This window comes from Mastacembelus armatus, chromosome 12 (assembly GCF_900324485.2).
Source record: "Mastacembelus armatus chromosome 12, fMasArm1.2, whole genome shotgun sequence".
NCBI lineage: Eukaryota > Metazoa > Chordata > Actinopteri > Synbranchiformes > Mastacembelidae > Mastacembelus > Mastacembelus armatus.
This window is the reverse complement of record NC_046644.1, coordinates 16,158,030-16,180,701: the sequence shown is the minus strand read 5'-3', so window position 1 is coordinate 16,180,701 and position 22,672 is coordinate 16,158,030. Positions and strand designations below refer to the sequence as shown.

The following is a 22,672-nucleotide window of genomic DNA, read 5'->3' as shown; positions in this document are numbered from 1 at the left end:
CTTTGGCAAGTGGGACCTGTAAACATTTACATTTCATATATCATGTGTTGAATGCATCCCTATCATGTCCCCAGTGTAATCTAAATCACCATGTTGGAGGAGTTCATATTACTTTTCAGCAACAACAAAGCAGATTCTATTGAAGCTGTGCAGTCTCCAACAATGCAAAATCTCTGATTTATAAAGAAATGTTACTCCTTGAAGTCCTTATTTTTTTTAAAAACAAGTAAAAAACATCAGCTACTCCAGTAAGATATTTACTCAGGTTTTAACACAGTCTATATTTTGATCAAAACAGGTATGTCCCTGCACTACAGTGATAAAAAAAATGAAATTTCATCTTCAAAACACATGAACTGATCTGCATCAAAAACAGAAAAAAAAAATTCTTTACTGACCACTGGAAAAAAAAATGTTTGTTGAATGTTTTTGATGTCTGCACTTCACCCTTGTCTTTGTTTTTCCACTGTTTCTCCACTTGGGGGCAAAATACACTGTCCTGATCTGTTTCATGGAAGGTAGAAGCTCTCCTGTATCATGGGGCTGGTTCAAGGACGAAACTGCTCTTTAAAGGACAAGAATTCTGGAAGTGAAATTCAGATTACATTTTAGTTTGTGTTTCTGTGGTAATTCTGTTGTTTAATACCACCTAGTTAGAGCCACACAGTATTTTTGCTGGCCTTTGACATCAGAGTCTGGTTTCTTAGACCAGCATTAGGTCCTAAACAAAATACCTCCATTACAATTTGTTATAATCTATTAATAGTTCGATTCTACATCAGGCAAAGTTCTGGTAGACTTCTTCTAAAACTACACGTTGTATCAAAGCTTTGATCGCTGAGATTTTTTTTTTTCTTAGTTCTGTCCTCTCACCTCCAGAATTTGTCTTTATTTAGACACTAAGAGAACAGTGAGGGAAACAGTAGAGAGCGTCTCTGTCAGGTCCTGATCCTGGGCCAGCTGGTGAATATGGTTCTATTTTTACACAACTTAGAGCTTATGTTGCACTAATTTTAATCTTGCAGAGGGTAAAGCAAGAAAAAAAAAAAAAAACAACACAGTGTTGATACAGTTCTCGAGCCATCGCCTGGCACTGTTTATATCCATTATAGTACACATGACCCACAACATCTGCTTCTGTACACCTGTTTGTGAAATCCCTGCTTCTTGTCTCATACAGCTTCAGAGTGGATCTAATTGCCACAAGTTAATGTACAATAGGAGCACATCAGACTTAAGACCAAGGAAAGACCAGTTGCAGATGGAGGTGAAATCTTCACTGCGCTATGGTTGAGGCAAAAAGGTGAACCTCTTTGGTGCCCTGCAGCCCTCTTCACCTCAGCTGTGACACTTGCAGAAACTGATTTTTTTGGCCGTGTTTCTACCAAACAATTGCTGTTTTCCACATTCAGCAGAACAGAGTAACAGTAGTGATCATTCTGAGTTGTGCTTCTGGCCAAGTGGTGACTCTAAGGCTAGTATTTACTTTTAGCTCTGAGGACAGTCAGACTCCAGCTGTTAGTCCATCAGCTAATGACTGACTGTGTCTGAGTGTCGTTCAGTGTTGAGCAGGTAGTGTACACTGCAGTTTCATGTTTGGTGAAAACAAGACTGGTGAGAGTGAACCAGAACAGTAAAGTTGTAAATTGAACAGCTAAACAGCTGCAAGTTGCTCTAAAGACTTGTAAAACCAAGGGAGCAGCATGTTCGACTGACAATTAAAATATCAACCTGAAGTACACAAACACCTGCTGTATCTGAAACACGAGCAGTTTTCTGAAAGTGTATATGTTTTAGAGGCTCTGGACTTCATGCTGCATTATGACTTATGACTGTACTGCAAACCCTTTTTTCTGCCCTTCATTCAAGGCACTTTTTCAGGTTTCTGCCACCTTGTCCTCGCTCTGTCTCTCTTTTTACAATTCTTTTCAGCTGTTTGCTTCCATCACACACTTGCCCCCCCTGCACCCCAGGCCATCACTTTCTTTCACCACCTAACCTTTTATTTCTTCACCATCCCTCAGCTTTCCCTCTCCGCTCTAGATGTATGCCTTTCCATTTCACAACCAGGCCTTTTGTCTACTGCCGTCTCAGCTGCCCTGCACCCATTTAGCAGCCAGTACCTGCTTGAGGTGATGACCAGTTTAATGCAAAGAACCTACTACTTACTTCCACTACGGGGTAGAAATATGTTGAGCCAGACAACAAAGAATCCATCCATCCATTACCAATACCTGTTTCCTTAAGGTCACAGGGAAATAGTCTAAAACTAAAATAAAATATCACATACTTTAATAGTAGAGTTTGAACCTTAATGAACATATATGATGATGTTAAATAAATACCATAAACCTATAAATGATTTGATACATGCATTAATACATGAAGAGACTGGACTGAATTAAGTTGAAAGCATGAGATATACTGTAGTAACTGCTATTAATAGTATAATGAAAGATGCTGGTGCATATTCATAAAACTGTGTCAGGCTTGACTCCTTTGTCTGTGGTTTTCCTTGTGTATTTACCTTTTGCATCATCTGGTCATATTCATATTCATTCACTAGTTATCCTTTCTCAGTTTCCTATCAGGTCAAGGATCATATTAGTGGAATTATTATACTCACAGTGCGAAATAATCTAAATTCTACAAGAAATAAAGACAGACTTAAGACCTTTCTGATGAGCAAATCTGCCTGAACACTCCCACACACACAAAAAAACCACACATGCAGATATTATTTAGGCAGATACTGTGTGGCTGTGCTTGGCAATGTCTGTCAGTCAGTGGGTCGGTCCATCATCATTTGTTCCTGTCTAAAATATCTCACAACTATTGGATGGATTGCCAGATATTTATGTTCTACAGAGGATGAAATCTAATGATTTTAAAGATCCACTGACTTTTCCTCCACATTCATATGATGGACATTGTGAAATCTTATACAGACATTTGTATTCCCTTAAGGATAAGTTGTAATAACTTTGGTGACTCCTTGACTTTTCCTCAAACTCTGGGCAGAATTTGAGTTTGTCTAACACTTTGGTTTATGACTAACTATCTTCATACCTAAAGATTTCCATCAGCCTCAGCTGTACTTTGCTGTGTTTAGTGCTTATTAGAAAATGTCAACATGCTAATATGCTAAACTAAAATAGCAAACATTAACATATTACCAGGGTCATTCTGAGCTTGTTAATATACTGATTCAGCCCAGAGCACCTGTGCAAGTACAGCCTCAGAGATCTGCGAACATGACTGTTTTCTGTTTTCTTGTTCTCATTTCAAATATTTTTCTCTTGTTAGCATGTGAAATCTATATTTAGCTGTTTTTGTGCCTGTTGCTTGTATGTTTTTCCCATGTTGACTAACTAAACTCTGCTAAAAAGTACTGCTTGTTGTCTATCAAGGTACCAGCAGGGCACCAGCAGCCAGGAGCAACGTCCCTCATCTTCCTAATCCTCACAGTCTGAAGGGGCAATTTGTGATCCTCCTTAATATTCCTGTGTGTTGTCACATGTTTGTGCTTCTGCTCTGTCCTAACAAGGACATTGACGTTTCCCCCTATATTTTCTAACAATTGTACTGGTCCTGTCAGGTTTGGTTAATGCAAAAGTGATTATGACATAAATTGTTTTTTGGCTAAAATCTTGGAAATAATACTTGCAGGTAAGAGAAGTTAAGACAGATGCGTATTCAGTGGGTTTTAAAGCCTTTATGTGCTCTGATGAGGTAAGATGGGAACAAAAATGGCTAATGGTCTGATCAAATAAAACACTGTGCTTTTGCAAAATCAAACAACCTTTCTTTTCAGATTATGAATGTGAAACACAAATTAATAGACAGGCAGAAGCAGAGACAGGCAGATCACATAACCCACATAACCCACATATCCTGTGGCAACAAGAAAGCGGGGTCGAATTAGACGTTTAAGGCAGTGGTTCCCAGAACAAGCAGTATCTGTATGTAACTCAAAACCCGTCGTACATGTCTACTGGTTGTAAGAGAAGTGTTTTTCTTCCTGATTTATAGGAGTAATATCTGGAGTTCAAGTCTAACATGACAGGTTTTGCTTGTTTTGTATGAATTTATCAACCGACTCTTGAGTTCAGCTGAACTCTAGTGTCTTTCAGCTCACTGTTTCAGTTTTATAGTCTCACCTTTCTCATTTGTGGACACAGCAGGATCTGATAAAATGACTTCTGCAGATAGTAGCTGTTAGCACACAGCAGCCAGACAAACAGCTAATGAACACAGTGGAGCTTTTAGCAGCTAAATAGACAGATATTTCCCTCAGGACTCATCTGATATAAAATATTAGTCTGTATTAATTTTGTTTATTGATTTGTCTACATGCATGCCATCATTTTCCTGTCAGAGCAGAACTCTGTGGTCCTCTGAGGCAGCTTTTTGTAAAGAAGTGGTCATTATGGCTTAGTTTGCTGTTTCTGACAGCCTTGCAGTTTCACATGTCCCTACTATGCAACAGCATGCTGCCACTCTAATGCTATTCTAAAAATATCTGTTTGCATTATGGCTGAAGTTTTCAGTGTTCATTTAATCAGACCAGTCTTTTGCATCATGCACTTAGAATCTTTCCCTGCTTTTTTTGCAAACTCCAGGCTGCTGTCAACTGCCATCTGGCCACTCTCCCACACAGTGCAAATTTGTGAAGTGCATCATTGACTGGTGTCTTTCTAGAAAAATCTCTTCTTGCATTCAATGAGTGTTGCAGTTCAATTAGACAGGTCTTTGGATCTTGGTCTCCTCCTTGACCAAGGTCCATTGTTGCTTGCCACTTGATTTGCGGTAGGAGAAGTGGTAAACCACATCACATTTCTAGAAAATAGTTTTTTGACTTAGCGAAATAAAATGAAGGATATAGAGTAAACACACAATACAGGTAAGGTGTGTTTCTCATGCATTGCACAAAGGTGTTGTGACTGTTGTGGGACACAGTTTTATGAAGTTTTCTGTCATTTGACGCAGTACTTCCAAAGGCTGCACTGAGTTAAGCAGTAAGTTATTCCTGAGGAGCACCTTGTCATGATTTGTGTTAAACTGATGGAACGTGTCACCAAGCGTGCAGTGATGGACAGCAGTGGTCCATTTGTAAGCTGCGGGGAGCTTAGTCCACGTGCTTTTCTGATTTCCTGAGCTTTCTGACAGCATCATGAATATTTGCTCATACTAACAGCCTTCGCTACTGCAACATTTTTGTTTTTTTCATTTTGGATCATTCCTGATGCTCATTATGTTCTTCAACCCCACAGGGTGTGCCCCTTTGGCCAGCAGTAGGGTAGCACTTAATAATTACCAGACAGTAATTGAGGCAGCATTTCATCATCATACTCTCATCAAAACATCTGCTATAACAAGACTCATTTATTGAACTGGCACATCTAAATTAAATGCAACCATTACCACTGATGTGTTCGGCAAGTCAATTAGTTCACTGTATGAAAGGTCTGTTGCAAATAATTTAGTAGCATTGTTATTTCCACAGTCCTGGTGCATCAGTCTCTTAGTTCCAGGTGGGTAGATGGTCTGTGCGTGCGCGCACGTGTGTGTGTGTGTGTGAGAGAGAGAGAGAGAAAAGACTTTTTTTTTTTTAAACACAAAACCTACATCTAAATCTAAATCAAACAAGCTTCAGATGTCTTTGGGAAGCTTAGAAACCAAGTTGTCGTAATGACTATATATCCAAACACAGTGGAAAAAGCTATTCTGAACTGCTGAAAACCAGGAAGTGTAACAGCCTAGCAGTTTGACGTGCCATATTAAGAGAAGCACAGGTGTAATCAACAACCCTGATGGTTGTTCTGTTCCATTTAAGTGGGCCAGTGAGCCAACGTGCACAATATCAGGGCCCTGTTCTTAATGTTATCGGTTACACCTGTGCTCATTAGTTCAGTCACTGCATCTAATGAACCCAGTCTTAAAGTAATTATCCCTCTTTTTTATTTTTTGTGCTTTTTTTTAAAACTATTTAATCTACTTATTAATATCATGAATTATGATAGCATTAATACGTCTTACATTTTGCAGACTGCATTGCAGATCTAATGGTATTTGGCAGGTTTAGCTCCATGTCTTCTGGGACCCTCCTGGCACTGCCTCATTAATACCCTGGTCTGATGGCAGACTCAACAAAACTGCACCAAGAAATGAGATATTTACAAGATGTGGTGCACTTCATTCAACTTTGCAAATTCACCTTCATTTCACTTAAAAGCACAGTTCAGTAAACTGATGTAATTAAATCAATATTTAGCTTTTTTGCTGCATGTAGTGATGTACTGAATTACTTGTTATGGCACCTTTCTCAGACTTGGGCATTAAGGTTAAGATGAGGAGACTTGGCAGGTCTGTGGCCTGTAAGGTAGAAGCAGATAGTCTAGCCTAGCTCTGTCTTATTCTTGTTATTTCTGTTTCTCGCGTAAAGACAGAAAAACAAATGATGCTGCTTCCTGTTGGCTACTTTCTGCTGTTCTCTGGCAGTGAAAGCAGAAGTTATGCGCTCCAACATGTCCTCATCATCAGTGGCAGCGGTACAGGGTGTGATGCCATGGCAGACCTGGTCACAGATGGTACACTTAGGCACCCCAGAGGCTGCCTGCTGGTAGAACACACATGTTACACAAGAAACACTGTTATTCTCCGCTTCCGCTTCAGACACACTCCGTCAGGACCTCCTCTGTACAGATTTCACTGATAAAACTCTTTGGGTATCTGGCAGACTTCTCATAACTAAATAGTCTTTTTCTTTTTTCTTTTGAACAAGTGACAGACTTTTGTATTCTTGTTTTTTGCAAAATGCAAAATGCAAAAATGCCATTACCTTTTTGTGAACAAATAATTGCACAGTGTGGTGTCACTTCTGAGTTTCTGTTCTTGAGTCTGCAAGGAGAATGAGCAGTCTCACTTTCTTGCTCTTTCCAAATTGACCTTATTGACTTCACCTCTATCTCTTTCTTGTGATAAAGTGCTTTTGGCAGATCTCATTAAAGCTTGACGTTACATCTAAAAGAGGCTTAAAGCAGATCTCCCCAAGGCCTTGCATGTCTTTAGCAACATTGAAAAGTTCTTGAATCAATCAGAAATTTTAAAGCCCCTGCTGTTCCCTGTCCTGACAGCCTTTAGACATCTTAAGTCTTGGTGGTTGAGGAGGATAATGATGGTGAGCTCCTCAGAGCCAAATATAAAAATTAGTATCTGTAAATAAAAGTGAGGACTATTGAAGTTAACTCATTAGCACATTATATGGCAATGCATTGTATTGGCAATAATGATCTATAGTCCCCTGAAGATAAAAGCCAATTTGTGGTTTTGAGTGAGATGCTTGGACAATTATTGGATGGACTGGATTGGATAAGTTAATGAGCGACCTATGACCTACTTTCAATGTAGCACCTGCACATATGTGTGGACTCTAATGCTGTATTTTTAGGGAACTTGATGACTTTTAATCTCTAATTTGAATGACAAGACACAGTCGACAACTTCAGGAAGAGGAACAGAACAACTGCCGTGTGTTGTGCTTGTTTCTTTTTTCCTCCAGTGTACAGAACATAACTGATACATAACTGAAGCCTTCGCTTGAAAGTTCAGATGTGTGGCAGGAGCTGACACGGTGCTCCGCCATCCATGAAGAAAACGGCAAGAATGGGATGACAGTGACATAAAAGAGGTGGAAATCTACTTCCTCACAGGCTGTGCAACAACGGAACAACCTGGGTAGGATTTTCAGTATCTAAAAAAAAGAAAGAATTTCAAGCTATTACAGTTTCATCTTTTGTGGGAGAAACTGAGTGTACTGTAGAGCTGCTAAATATAGGACCTTTGTACCTAAACAACAGGAAAATTAGGGGGACAGCACCAAACCCACTGAGTCACTACAGGCCATTTAATCATGATATGTAGTGGTGATGCTGCACAATCCTCTTACTAGTGAGCTTACTGGTAAATGTATTGATGTAAATGTTGCTGATGTTATTAGGATGCCAATGTCATTGATGCTAAAATAATGTAACATTCAGTTTCTAGTATTGTTTTATGTGAAGTCCTTTTACTGGCTTTTTGTTTCTTCCCAGTAAAGGCGTCTGTGTCTTGATGGCTTCTGTCAGTGTCTTTTGAAAAGGATGCTGAGACTGAGCTGTGCCGTCTTCTAAGCAAACCTCTGCAGGTGACTTGAACGTCAGGTACCGAATGTCACATCTCTTAAATGTCTGTACCTTGACTTTGATGAACCCAGCTTCCTTCCTTTCTTGCCTGTAGTTGCCAAATGTTCTTTTGTGTCCAATTTTTATTATTGTCTATTTTTTGCTCCAATTTCTCTTGACCTCCATATTGCTGAGTGGTGTGCTTCTTTCAGATCTCATTTTTAATCAGCTCAGTTGGACAGGCTGAAATCAGATAAGTGGGCTTCTGAATTCCCTCCTGCAGCTTCAAATGAATAACTCTCCTTGTTTATCCAGATTCTTGTTTGTATGGTCCCATGTATTTGGCAGATTTCATACAAAGGACAAAATACTTGCTTCTAAGCTTTTCTTCTATCAAATTTTTGTCCTGTTCTTGAACAAAGTGCCTTCTTTCGGTGACTCGTTACACCCAAATCTGTTTAGACAAAGCCATCTGGACGAACGTGGACTCTGCTGTTTTCTTTGACTGTGAGGTCTGGTCCCTGGTGTCCTTAGGGGCTGAAGTTTCTTCATACAAATAAAAGTGTCCAAACTGCAGATGAATGCACCTGTGTCACCTGTGGTTTTGGCATTTCATTTCCAAACGACAGGACAGATGCATCAGTGATGAGTATGCAAAAATATGCATGTCACTTTCCACACAAACACTAATATTTATACATGTAATTTGCAGGATTTATCTTGTCACTAGATCACACTGTAGAGTCTCACACAGCCTCTTATAGTCTACACATTGTTTAGTTTTGGTCCACATATGTATCTTAACAATAATTCACACTGACTCATAGATTTGACCTATCCTCATGTGTAATCAATGTGCCAAAGAGCAGGATTGCTTTACTGCAATTCTAGTAACTGAAAAGTCAGTATTTCTTTGATAATCTTATATAAATTATATTACATATAATTATATATGACCTGTAAAATGAGCAAGACTAAATATCTTTAGTGTGATATCTTTTTTTGTATGCACATTTGCACGTCCATTTCCTTACACCAGCACCAGAGCAATAAAAAGCTGTAAGAATACAGACACTTCTTTCAGGAACCCCTTGAGCAGATTGAACAGTTTACTGTATAAGCACATAACTAATAACTAGAGGCCTTTCAGTTAAAACAAAAAACACTGCAAACATGCTCAACTTTTTATCCTGCTCACTGTGTCTGGTTTGCAGCCACTTGTTTCTGAGAGAACTGTTCGATGTCTAAGCCCCTTGAGACTAATGAAGAGGCGCTTTAACAATATCTTAACTGGGAGTCTGAGCCTCCAGTCAATGAAATCCTTTCAGCATGATGCAGTTTAAAGTGGCAGGACAAACATCAGTTCAAACACACAATCAATAGGTTACCTACTAAAAGTGTAACTAGTTACTATTACTGGTCCTACATATTGATCTCTCTGATCCTCTGGGGTGGTTCTGGAGGGTCTAGGTTAACTTTTAGTCCAAAAAATAGATTATCATGGAGGAAAAAACAAAAATCTTAATTAATTTTGTTTATGACTGCCATCATTAATCTGTATTTTGAAGCCAGTCCTGTGCTAACCAGCTGCTATAGACATTGAAACTGTCCAGACTGATGTATTCTCTGAAAGATCACAAAGAGAATAAGTCCATGGCCCAAAATATGTATTAATACCCATTTCTGAGGAGCTACCATTTTTCACAGAAAGCACATTTTTAGCTCAATTATCAATGCAGAAATGTTTCAGGCTTGTGGTTATAGCTTTCCACAAAAGTGTTCTCCACAGAAAATGTACTTACACAGGCTTTATATACTATTTTTTTATGTGGAGGAAAAATGTAAGCTTCCACCATGTGTGCGTCTCTGTAACGTCATTTCAGTCTCTCTCACACTCATTTTTTTGGTGATAACATTTAAAGTGTTTTGTTTCAGAAGAGGTTTGTGACTGTAATCAAAGCATTTCAGCATAACAGTTCACAGTAACCTTCTTTATTTTGGGTACATTATTTTTAAAATAAATGGGTTGTCTGGTGTCTATTAAAAAAGACACACACACACACACACACACACACGTAAGTAACACAAACAATGACTTACTGTAGGCATTTCATTCAAACATGATACATTCGTGCTGATTTAGTCTAATTATTGTTGACTACATCCATCCATCCATCATCTATACCAGCTCAATCTGTAACCAGGGTCACAGGGATCTGCTGGAGCTTATCCCAGCTCTCTTTGGGTGGAAGGCAGGGGGACACCCTGGACAGGTCCCCAGTCCATCACAGGGCCACATGTTGACTACATATTATAGCCTATGATTTTAGTAGATTTTTGGTCAAACACTTAGTTGAATAACATTTTTCGCATTGATCAGTTTTATTTAAGATGTTTCCATTGGTTGGTCAACACTGTAATAGGGTCTGATTATCTTACCTTTGACTGGCCTGACTCTGTGTCGGCTATTTAACATTTCGTCGTTGCTCTTCGTCGCTTTTGAAACAGCGCCCCCTGGGTAATAGCGGACGTCAGTGCCCACAATACGGTTGAAGTTGGCGTTGAGCAGTTTAAGTCGAGGCGCGACGGGAAGTGTCCGCCAGGTGCAGGTCACCTTTGATTACAAAACAAATGTTAAAACAAACAGCAAATAAAGACAAAGCCACTCTGTCACAGGAAGATGTGCAGCGTAAGGTGAATAAAACAAAGGTCAGTCCTGGACGGACAACAAACAAAGCAGCAACAAGTGGGATACTATTGACTCTGTACATGGACCAGGTCAACTCCATGAAAGAAAGGACAGTGGACTTTCAAACAGGGTGAGTCACATACAGTTTCTTCTTTCTGCTTTGTTTGCTGTGTGGCTGCGTGTTGAACTGTTTGAGGTCATATCATGCGCTGGGCCTCGACGTTGAAGTTGCTGTGTTGTTGATGCTGTTCAGTCATTTCCTTGGTCGTTCAGTAATCTGCTGATTGTGATCTGTTTGTTGCTGGGCTGAAGCTGTGGCAGTTCTTGTTTTGCTTTCTGGCTGAGCTGCGTTATAATTTATAATGTTATAATGTTTCTGGTATGGACCATGGATGGTCTGTTGTCTAGAAGCCACCCTGCATTTTACTTAGTGAGTCTGTTGTAGTGTTACAGCACAGTGGAACAGATCTACAGACTGGAATTTGAAAATGTGTCACTTTTTTTTTTCTCTTTACATGAATAAACCTGCATTTAGTTCTGGTGGTTGTGGAGATGATCCAAAAAGCAATTCAGAGTATTGGCAGAAATCCACCAACAACTGCACACTGATCATATGATGCTAAGATTCTGAGTGTGGACAGTATTTTGATAAATCTGAGTAGTTTTGAAACCTCATGAAATATTTGCAAATATGAGATTATGCTTTTCAGCAGCAGCGACATCATTGTTTCAGTAAATGTGCGTATTGGAAGCACAGGGTGCTCATCAGTGATGATCTCCATGTACGCTTACAGTTTGACACTAATCTGCAGCTCCATTCTGTGCCCGAAACTCTCCTCTCATTTGCTAAAATTTTAATCAGACCAGCCGCTCCACAGTCTGTTGTGAGTCCTGTCAAATGACAGGAAAAAATTGCTGCTGGGAATTTAACTAAGACCCCCCCAAAAAATCATTCAGCGGTGCGTATATTGCTGTTCATATCTGTACAGACATATCAGAGGTACTACTTGTAAACAGACTTAATTTACATCTGAAAGTGTGCTGACATCCCTAAAAGCACTGCAGAATTTACCAAACCAGTGAGGAAGAAAAAGAAAAAATGGCACACGACTTTGTCTCTTACAGCTTTTAGAAGATATTTGAGACACTATCACAGAAAATTCCATGGAAATCATCAGAAGTTTCTACCAACAGATATTTAAACATTACTAGAAGTCACATTCATGAGTTTCAGGCCCCTGGCATCTGGTCTCACATCTCCACGCTGCTGTGCCTCTGCAGGAGCAGCAAAGAGGGCAGCAGGCATTTTACAACTGGCATTTGGTGCTCTGATGTCAGCCACACTGGTACACTGAGCCTGACAGCTTAGAGAATTGACAGAGATTTCATTTTTGGACTGAAGCTCACGCGTTTCGAGGGTTATATACTGTGCAGTGGCAGCCATTTCTAAGACATATGCCAGCATGTTTGAAATATGACACATTGATACATGTGAAGTGAATGTCGTGGTAAGAAAGAAGGCAAAGGCAGACAAAGGCCAATCGTAAGCATGTCTCACCTGCAAACTTTGCAAACACATATCCTCTTAAAGGCATTTGTTGTGCAAACATCATCTGTACCTTCATGTGTAGCACAGAGTCCTGCATGGTCCCAGTTTTGCAAATCTGCACCTGCAAGTCTCTGTAAGGAACCAAACTGCATTTATCTCTAAATCAAGTCTGAATTGACCTGTTTAAGATAAGTAACCTGTAATGTTAAACACACAGGCTACACAGTCACTCATCCAGATTGTCTCTCTTGCTTTAGTCAGCTCCCACTTGTTGTTGTTGTAATGCAAAGTGACACAAAGATAGATGATTTAGTGGTATTTGTCATCACACATCCAAAGTGACTGCCCGTTGTGGACACTCAGCTGCATTCTCACCTCTGGACCAGTGAGGGGTGAGAGGTTCTGTCATTGGTATTCACAATAAAAACATCATGGCAGTTAATTAGGCATGATACAATTAGGCTGGTTCGGACTTTTATTTTGTTTTTCTGTTGGTAGCTGCAGCAGCTGTACTGGATAAGAGGTGCATGTACTGTGCTTCAATATGGTCCAGGTGCAAAAGGATTTATTGAAAATGCTGGCAAAATGTTAAAAAGATTTAAGCACATCCGCCTCAAGACGCAGGCATAAGCTCAACTTGTAGCAAGTACAACTGTAACAGGAAGTGATCTCTGGAAATAGGCTGTGTTGTCTGTGATAATTACAAAGAAATTAAGTTTTTCACACCATACAGTGACAGAAATTTAAAAATGGCTCTAGGAATTTCATGCGGCACAGAGAAGGCTCATTGGGCTTTTGTAGCATCTGATTCCTAATTAGTTTACCCACTAAATGATCTGAGTGTGTTGGAGAGTGTTTGTGTCTATGGGCACAGAGCTGTAAGAGTGAGAGCGACGGAAGATGATAAAACTTGCTTTTAATCCATAAATACAATTCATCCAAGTGTTTGTGTCAGATTGTAGAGAGGTATGAGTTAATTAAAGCTGGCTAAACTGCTACTGATGTTACTAAACTGCTGAAGTGCTGCATTTTCTGATATTTTTGCTGTTATCAAATAGCTTTAGGTGTGTTAGTGTAGCGCCACCCTCTGAACTGGAGTGGAGCTTATCCTGATTTTCATGGAGAAGGGCAAACCAAGAGGGATTGCAGTCAGATTTGTGATCTGCCCATTGGGGACACGTTTATGTGTTAAGTGTAAATTAAAATGTTTTGACTTTATGGCCTGAGAATAAAATGACCCAGATAATTATTTCACAACATTATCATGATAACAGTGATAAACTATAATTTTTGATAAATGTGTCTTTTCTGCACAAACACCCAATTAAGCTACAGCAACTGGGTTTTGTGGCTGACGTGTGTAGGGCCTAAACAAGGAAAACACACTCACAGACACACACTCGATGGAAACATAAAAATGAGCGATTGCGAGGGGAATCAAAAGGCGGCACAGGACGATGAAATTGTGGCGAGGACGGGAACATTTTTCAAAAACCGTGCTGCCTCAGCTTTATGCCGAATGCAAAGGGAAGTGGAAGAGCAGCTTTACACACTTTGCCACCAATATTCACCAGTACTGAGCCCAGCTGCACGGCACAGCCTTACATGAGCCTGATAAGCATAAATGGTTGTAGAGAGTATCAGGTTATTGATTAAAAAAATAATGGTTGTTTAGAACCCTGATAAACCTTGTAGTTTATGTAGGGTTCAATTTTAGCCTGAATATAGCTCTTGCAATTCAGAATAAACAAACTCTGTGCATTAAGTGGTACTCGCAGTAGCACATTATGTGTATCCCTGAGGTCTAGCAAACATGTTGAATGTGTCCCCTTCTGCATTAACAATGATCAATGTGAAGAAACAAATTTAGGCTGTATACAGTGTGCTGTATGTGACAGTCTGGGTCCTTGTTTATTTTTATTGCGTTTGTGTTGGTAGGTGCACTATGCCATTGCTAATTTTTTTAGCAATATTCCCTTTTACAAATAAACTTTTTTGCAATTGATAGATCGATTTTCATCACCTGAAAGTTATTGGTATTCATGGTGAAGACCCTGCTTTACCTACACTTTCCATGGATTTATGCTTGCTCTGAAGGGAGGTGTGCTGTAGGCTTGTGCCCAGCATTTCTTCATGTCTGGCAGCACCTCTGGGTGTCTTTACAGATTTGTTTTAGCTCAGCCTCAGGCTAGACGCCTTAGGTAGATACCTCATCAAGATGAGTGACGGGAACTTGACCAGCTAACAGGGAGGAGAGCGAGATTACACTCTGCTGACTCAAGGCATAAAATATCATAACATATATTTAATTTAATCATAATATGGATTCAGTTCCCATTTGTAAGTTACATTATTACATTACATTATAATTCCTTGGGAGCAGCACCTCTATTGGATATACAGTATATGTTTTTGTGTGCTCATGTGTAAAGAAGCCTGGCCATGGGAAACGCACCAGCCAGTGTCAGACACTAATTGGAGACTCTTCCATTCTGCATGAAAGGTGGTGCCTGGTCCAAGTTATTCATACACATTAATGCAGTTTTTTTTTTTTTTTTTTTAACTCTGCAGATTTGACACTGTCATGCACCACCTTTTTAATAGTAGCAGGTGGAGTTTGATATAAACAGTTACCTTTGAATAAGTGAACAGTGTCCACAACATAGTACTATCTCCTTTCAGAGAGTCTGTTTCATTAACATGAAAATGAGTATTGATGTGCATAATGTAAGGATTAGTGTGCCAGGAATTTAAGGACTTACATTTTAACATTAAATAGTCCTTATGACATTGATGGGTCTCTAATCTTTACATTATTTTAAATAGTAGTGGAAAATCAGTTGTATTAGTTTAATAAATGTATAATAAATTTTATAAAAGCTTTCATTTATTTTTATTTAAAGTTCTTTGTTTTTATGTTTGAGTAGATGCTACTTGGCTCTATACACAACACAAAATCAGTTGTTTGCTCATTTTGACCCTTTTTTGTTTGGTGGATCAGCTGGCACACAGGCTTTTAACTGCACGTTAATCCCAGCACCATTGTTAAATAGTTAAGGAACTTATCTTACCTGATCTGATTTCTTGAAAGCTGCATGTAGTGACTGATGTGTGGATGTCAGTATTCAATCAGAGTAAGACTTGAGATGTGAAAAACACACAGGGTTTTTGAGCCAGATTGAATCCGTCCTATACTTTCATAAAAACACAACATGCTCAGCCAGGCTGCATCCACAGGGATTGTGTCTAGCAAAGGTTTGCTGTACTGCTAACCCTACATGTTTTTACGAGAGATGAAACGTGAGATCAGCCCCAGTGAAACCCCAGAGAAACAGAAGAGAAATCAGGTCATGTACAGGAGATGGTCGGGCTGTACAAAGTATGAGCGGCAGAGACTTAAAGGCACACATGGTGAAGGTAACTGGCTTATGTATCCTCAAAACAAAGAACGTCAGAAAACGGAAATTTTAGGGCAATCAGACATGGAAGCCTCAAGGACCCATGTGAAATCCACAGCTGAAAATAATCCAAACAGGAGGCGGTGGTGCAGCTGGGAAAACAGTACAGAGATGACAGGGACAAACAGAGGCATTTTTCACCAGGCTCTGAATCACTTTCAGGAGGCCAAAGACAAACGTATTCAGCCGCTGTTCTCCCACGTCTCTGATCTCTTACACAGACACACACCAGTGCTGGCAGGTGCTACAGTCTACCTTTATAAGTCAATATATATGAGCTCAGATGATGTGAGTGTTCACAGAATGGTGGTGCCAGTACTCATTTCTGTATCAGCAATACTTTGTCCCCGTTCCCATTTCTTTGTGTTAATAAACATGGCTGGGTTGTCTCGCAGTATGTGCTGACCACTTTGACATGTACTCAGACACCTACTCACTCTCTATGAAGAGATAAAAAGATAAAGCAGAAATGTAAAGATGATTTAGAGGTTCTTTTGCACTTGTTTTTCAGCTTTTATTCATGAGATAAAAAGGGGAGCTTCTGTGTTGTTGAGAGTTTAGTCCAGTTCTCTTTTTTAATTTTAACTCCTTATTTTCTCTCAAAGCAGCAAAGTACAGTGTTATTCCCTTTTAATATGATTGGGGACATTACTCCTGTAAAAAGGTAAAGTTAAAAATATTCATGCTTTTGTCTTGAATAGGTGTAACCTGTAAGTTCCATTCTTATTTCTGAGATTTTATTATGAAAAAATAAATAATCAGCCTTTATTAAAGTAGCAGTTATAGTTTGTTTAACATCAGCATAGATTAGAAAATGCCTTTGTCCTGTGATAACACAAAAATATAAATGTAATAGATTTGTTTCCACTGGACAGCGCTAGTTTGACTAAATGTATCCAAATGATGCAATAGAGAAAAAATGAAGAAATGCTGCAAGTCAATGGAACTAAGTGGAAACACAATAGATTTTTTTTTTTGACACATTAGTCTATAGTAAATGTGTACAGCCACTTTTTCCTTTCCTCATATTTTATGTGATAGCCATAGGTCATATACTCATCCAAAGTGAATCATGTTTTCCCTGGAATAGAAGTGTGATGTTTGCACTCCATCTAATTCATATCGTACCTTACTGCAATACATTTTCTCCTGGCTACAAGTGTTGCCTTCTCTTTGATCCACAGTGTTTCATTTATCATTTCTCAATGTTCTATATTCATAAACTATTCCCTCCCATGTCTCAGTTCTTGACACCATTCGGGCTCAGAGGGATGAGCCCTACACACAGAATAGCTAATAGAGCTAATGCCAGCTCAGAAAGAGACGAGTAATACCAAAATCCTGTCTTGTCATTTCTCACAGACTTAGTCTCACATTTATCTTTGATGTACACTGTATTCTGCTGTAATGCAGCATTCATGTCTCTTTATCCACTGTGTACCTGAGCCGACTCAGCAATTGAACACTTCTCCGTGAAACGATTTTGTAAATTTACTAAGGAAAAAGACATTTTTGCTAAACACCACATGTCACTGCAACAGGCCTGAAAAGAGCGACAATGAACTTGAGCAGTGAAAGACGAGAAAATCTGGCCTCAGGGTCAGTCGTTCAGTGTCTTAGGACCATTTCGAATGAGTGTATCTCCACTCTTTTATAATATGGAAGATATTTTTAATTTAGCCCGTTACATGTGGTGCATCTGCAAATGACATTTACAGATATAAAAGCTCTTTGCAATTTTTATCAGAATAAAATAATTTATATTCTCTTGACAGGAAAGCAGTTCTTTGTGATTGTCAGACAGATTGTTGGGTTTCAAACTGGAATCATCTGTAATGTGCATTCAACACCATATCCAAAGTGAATTAAATAGATGACTTGGAGTGATGGCTCTCTTGTCCCAGTTTGTTGAATATTTGATCTGAAAGATCATGTTAAGAGCATGTGATCATGGACACTAGATCAAATGGGGGGGGGGAAGTTCAAGCAGGAAGGCAAATAACAGTCATATTTACTGCAAGGTTTACACACAGCGTAATAAAATGCTCATTTGGAATAGTTGTAAATGTCATTTTTTTATAATTTATTATAACTCCAAACAAAAATAATTTCTACAAAAAATATTCAAATAATGTCATATAATATTGATACGTGGTTGATATCTTTTCTCTTTCTTTTAGACTTCTGATACTTAAATTCTCTTGAAATCAGCTTCCTGAATACTGTGTGACGATTAAATCTTGCTAAGTGTGGCAACAATCACTCATTCCTATAACAACCATAATAGTGGCTAAATTTTTATAATTTGTAACCCCCTGGATATTATATTATATGTATAATCTCAGCGACTGTTAGTGGGCACATTAGATACAATGACTGAAGATATAATTTTTAAAAAATGCAGCAGAAATAGAATAAATGTAAAATCAAGTCTCATTCTCTGAGGAGAAATGAAACCTGGTTAATATACTGTGTAGGCCTCAGCAGCAGGATCAAACGCGCATCTCGCCTCACGAACCGTCTGTCCATCATGTCGACATGTCTCGTCCTTTCATCCAAACCTGGCCACAGACATGTTGGCCATCAGTCTAACGGAGGTGAGATCGTTAACTCAACCGAGGAAAAAGAAAAAGTCCTTGTGGTTACAACAGCCATTCCCTTTGAAGTGAAACAGTGGTGAATTAAGTGGTTTCTTTATGCTTTTTGGTTTGATGCACATTGCTCCAGCTCAGGAATAAAGGGAACAGTGGTTGGTATTATTGTTTTCCCCCTTTGCCTGCATCGCTTTTCTCTGAGGTCGCTCCCCACACACTTGGTATCATAACAGTCCGGTGAGGTGTATGTGTGTATGCAGTGTGTTTAAAAGCAGACTTGTGTGAGTGTGTGCTTATGCGAGTGCTGAGGTGTGTGTTTCGGGTCCAACACCAGCACGACCCTACACACTCTGGGTCTCAGCTCGGCCTCACGTACACACACACATACACACGCTCCTTTGTCTCAGGGAGGTTTTTGTGGCTCAGTGGGGAGTTAACGTGGCCAGCAGGTGGGCTAGCAGAGTGCAGAGCAGCAGGGTGGCCTTGGAGAGGTGTGGTGAAGAGGCGGTGTTGCAGTCCTTGCCTGCCTCGCAGCGGGAGTGTTGGCACAGCACCCCCTTAAACTCTGGAGGACAGATGCACTTCTGGTTCTGGTAGCACGTTCCTCCGTTCTGGCACAGGAGCATCTCCTCATCGCACACATTAGCTGTGAGTGAAGAGAAGGCAGATAGAGAGACGAGCACAGGGGGAAGTAGAGGAAAAGAGGGAGTGTGAAGGAATTGCAGAGTAGGGAGAATATAAGAGGAGTCAGGAATAAAGAGTGTGCAGCAAAGTGACAGAGTGACAGGTTAAAGGATATTGGGGAGTAAAGAACACAAAGACAAAAGATGGCAAAGAGGAAGACGGGGGAAGATAAGATGGGGCAATGTTGGAAAAAGCATGATGGGAAGAGAGTGTGAGGAGTAGAATTCAGGGCAGAAAGATCAAAGTAGAAGAGAAAGTAGGAGGAAGGAAAGAGGTGAGATAAATTCTTGAGTCTTTGCATCAGGGACAACTGCAGGTAACACCTGCCGTTTTTGTTTTTTCAGCCCTTTTCTGTTTTCCTTGATCCTGCACTTTCTCAGGGTCAAGTTAAAATTGTTGTCTCTAACCCAGCAGGAAATACACTGCATGTGTGACATTTATTAAGTAATCACTGGAGGGACAAACAGCATCATTAAAATACAATAAAAGGCATTAGGAAAAGCATGAAGCTAGTTGTACTGCACAATATATTTGACCCAAAAATGTTCAGGGATAGATAGATAGAGAGAGAGAAAGAGAAAGAGATAGGATCTGGCTTCCGTAACAATCAATAATTACATAAGCTAACATTATTTTGTTACACCAAAGACAATTGCTTCTGTTGCTTGGAATCTTGGATTAAGATGTCAAACTCCAATTATACTTTATTGCTATTTACAGTAATACATCCCAATCTGTGATGAATAGACCCTCTGTCAAAATGCATGTATCCTTGTGGAGCTCAAACAGGCGGGGAGGGTCTGTCTGAGAGTAAGGCCCTTGACTAGATGGGAGATAGCAGAGGAAGGCGAATCCCTGTAATGGGGTTAAAGCGTGACAGGGTCATAAATTAAATGGGTCGCTGATGCTGCTAATGAGCTACATGATCTATTCCCCCAGGAGTAAAGAGAACACTGGGAGATACACAAGCTACGTGGCATTGTGCACTCACCAAAGTCCTGGAAGGACTTCAACCCTGGATTTTTGAACATGAACCCACCAAAAATCAGTCATCGTCATACTCACGGTAACAGCCTTGTTTCCAGTAGTAGCCTGGCACACAGTCGTCACACTTGGCACCTGTGGCGCCTTCTTTACACTGGCAGAAGCCTGTACTGTTACACCTGTCATGAACAGAACCCATCTGGTTGCAGTTGCATTCTGGAGAAAGTGGTGAGAAAAAAAGTAGTTTAGAAATTCTTTCTTGTATATTTTGGGATTTGATTTAGAGTTTGATTACACAGCTACGGAAAGTATTCAGACCCTTCACTATTTGCACACTTTAGTTTGATGTAGATTTCATTTTAAATTGATAAAGTTCTCATTTTGGTCAGAGCTGAGGGAAGGATGAATGCAGTTAAATACAGAGAGGCCACATTACCTGAGACTCCGGTTCAACTTTCAGACCCACAGTGACCTAAGCAGGCGGCCAGGACAAGTCTCTGTCCATTTCTCAAAATGTTTTTCACTTTGTCATTATGAATAATTGGGTGAGTGTAGACTGATGAGCAAAAATACAGTTTTATCAATTTGCAGTTAATTGAATAAGAAAGTGTGCAATAGGTGAAGGAATTGGAATATTTTCTGAAACCACTGAAAGTTCATTTGGTATTTGTTCATTTGTATTCACGCCATAGATTTGTCTTTAGTATTAAAACGCTTCAGAGCATTTAGGCTGTTTTCTGCCAGCCATGGTGTGTTTTGCACACCATGTATCATATTGGTGAAAATTGGGATGCAAATAGCCTGTCTAGTCTCTTTTTATTTTTTGTAGGGAAAACTTGCAGATAATGTGACAAATATGTTTGTCCAACAACTACAATGGCTTAAAAGACATTTTATTGCATGCTATAACAGCTACTTGATCCCACAGGTCTCATTATTTTTCTTAAACAGTACACCACTACTGCACAAGCTGCTCCCAAGGTCTACAGGAAGTTATTGCCTTAGTCTTTTAACAAGTTCACTGGCATGGGTTTGATAGATTCATATCAGTCTCAGACAGATTTTCCTCTCACACCTACTGTACTTTAGCACGAGATGACATAGAAATTAATTTTGTATTAGTTTATTTAAAATGTAAACAAAAAACATACTCGAATTTATGAAAAGAACTACAATGGATTATAGAAGCTGACTGCCATCCAGCTCAGTGGCAGCTGGTAGCAGGTTAGAAGTGGTTAAAAAAACTGCAGAGGTGTGCTGTATATTTGCAAATTGCATTTGTTAGTCATCCCATAATGGACTAAAGTTTCTCATGACTTGCTCTAAGCTGGTAGGTTGTCTTTTATTTAAACCCACAGCAGCTTGGTTGGTTTTTGTGTGTTTATATGCCGGGATTATACTGTGTGTGTGTGTGTGTGTGTGTGTGTGTGTGTGTGTGTGTGTGTGTGTGTGTGTGTGTGTGTGTGTGTGTGTGTGTGTGTGTGTGTGTGTGTGTGTGTGTGTGTGTGTGTGTGTGTGTGTGTGTGTGTGTGTGTGTGTGTGTGTGCGCGCGCGCACAAATACACTGGAGAGCGAATTGGTTCTTTGCTCTAGAGAAGCTGGTGTTAACTGATTTCTGTTGCCATGCTCGGTGTGCTGGTCTGCTGGCAGATGAGCTAATGGGGCCTTATTTGTGCTGACTCCAAGGTCTGACCCTGTATGCACCCCAACCATGACAAATTTACCCTCCACCTACTAATGGATCCAGATCAACAACAGATTTTAGCTCCACAGCTATGCAGAGTGACCTCTTATTAGGACATGATCTTCATGAGACCGAGTGTAATATGACTAAAATCTGTGAGCAGCGTATGTCACTGTCCAGAGATGTATGTGTTCCATTGTTTGGCTCTGTACAGCAGCTGTTGACCTTTACAGAAACTGAGGGTGTTTGCATCAGTATTAAGTAACTTCTAAACCTCTACACACAACAGTAAGCCTAGTTCAAGGGCAACACGACAGAGTTTTTATGTCCAAAAAATGGCAAGTCAGCCAGTCAGTTACCTGAGCATGTGTTGCACATTAGAGGGGAAAAAAGGACAAGCAAGCAAAAGGTAAAGATGGCTGCAGCGTTGGCCATCCAGAGCATCTGCAGTGAGAACACCAAGTATTTGCAAAATATCTGCGGGATTTCAGATTCCAGCCATATTGCAAAGGATTAGTAACTAAAATTAATTATGATCTTATTTCAACCTGCATTTTATGATGCTTTTTTCCATGTGAAGGCAGTGCAGAAAGTTGTAACCCAAACTGCATCAGCCGATGTAGATTTAACTTGAATCTAATGTGTTTCTTTTCAGGGCCTATGTGCTGGAGAACTGAGCCCACATGGCAAAGATATGTTTCATAATATTTTACTACTACACTCTCTAGATGTGGTCATTTTTAGTAAAACAAAACAAAACTTAGTAGGTGTCTGAATTTTAAAAGCAGTAACAAACATCTCCATCTCTGTGGCCTCTGTCACTTAAACTGTACACACTTTACTGCACCACCATGCCTACACACACACA

General features: G+C 39.7%; 1 protein-coding gene across 2 annotated transcripts in view; it reads right to left on the bottom strand.

The window, feature by feature from the left end:
• Positions 1-18,185: 18,185 nt before the first annotated feature.
• The window catches only part of ntng2b (netrin g2b), a 52,242-nt gene continuing 47,755 nt past the window's right edge, over positions 18,186-22,672 (bottom strand). The window contains exons 6-7 of one of the 2 annotated variants that reach the window (XM_026297875.1): positions 20,202-20,336; positions 18,186-19,098 (exon numbers count right to left, since the gene is read on the bottom strand). In XM_026297875.1, the coding sequence (XP_026153660.1) occupies positions 18,875-19,098; positions 20,202-20,336 (359 nt within the window). In that variant the 3' untranslated portion in view covers positions 18,186-18,874. Of the gene's footprint in view, positions 19,163-20,201; positions 20,337-22,672 lie in introns of both variants that reach the window. The other variant, XM_026297876.1, reaches the window with a different exon arrangement.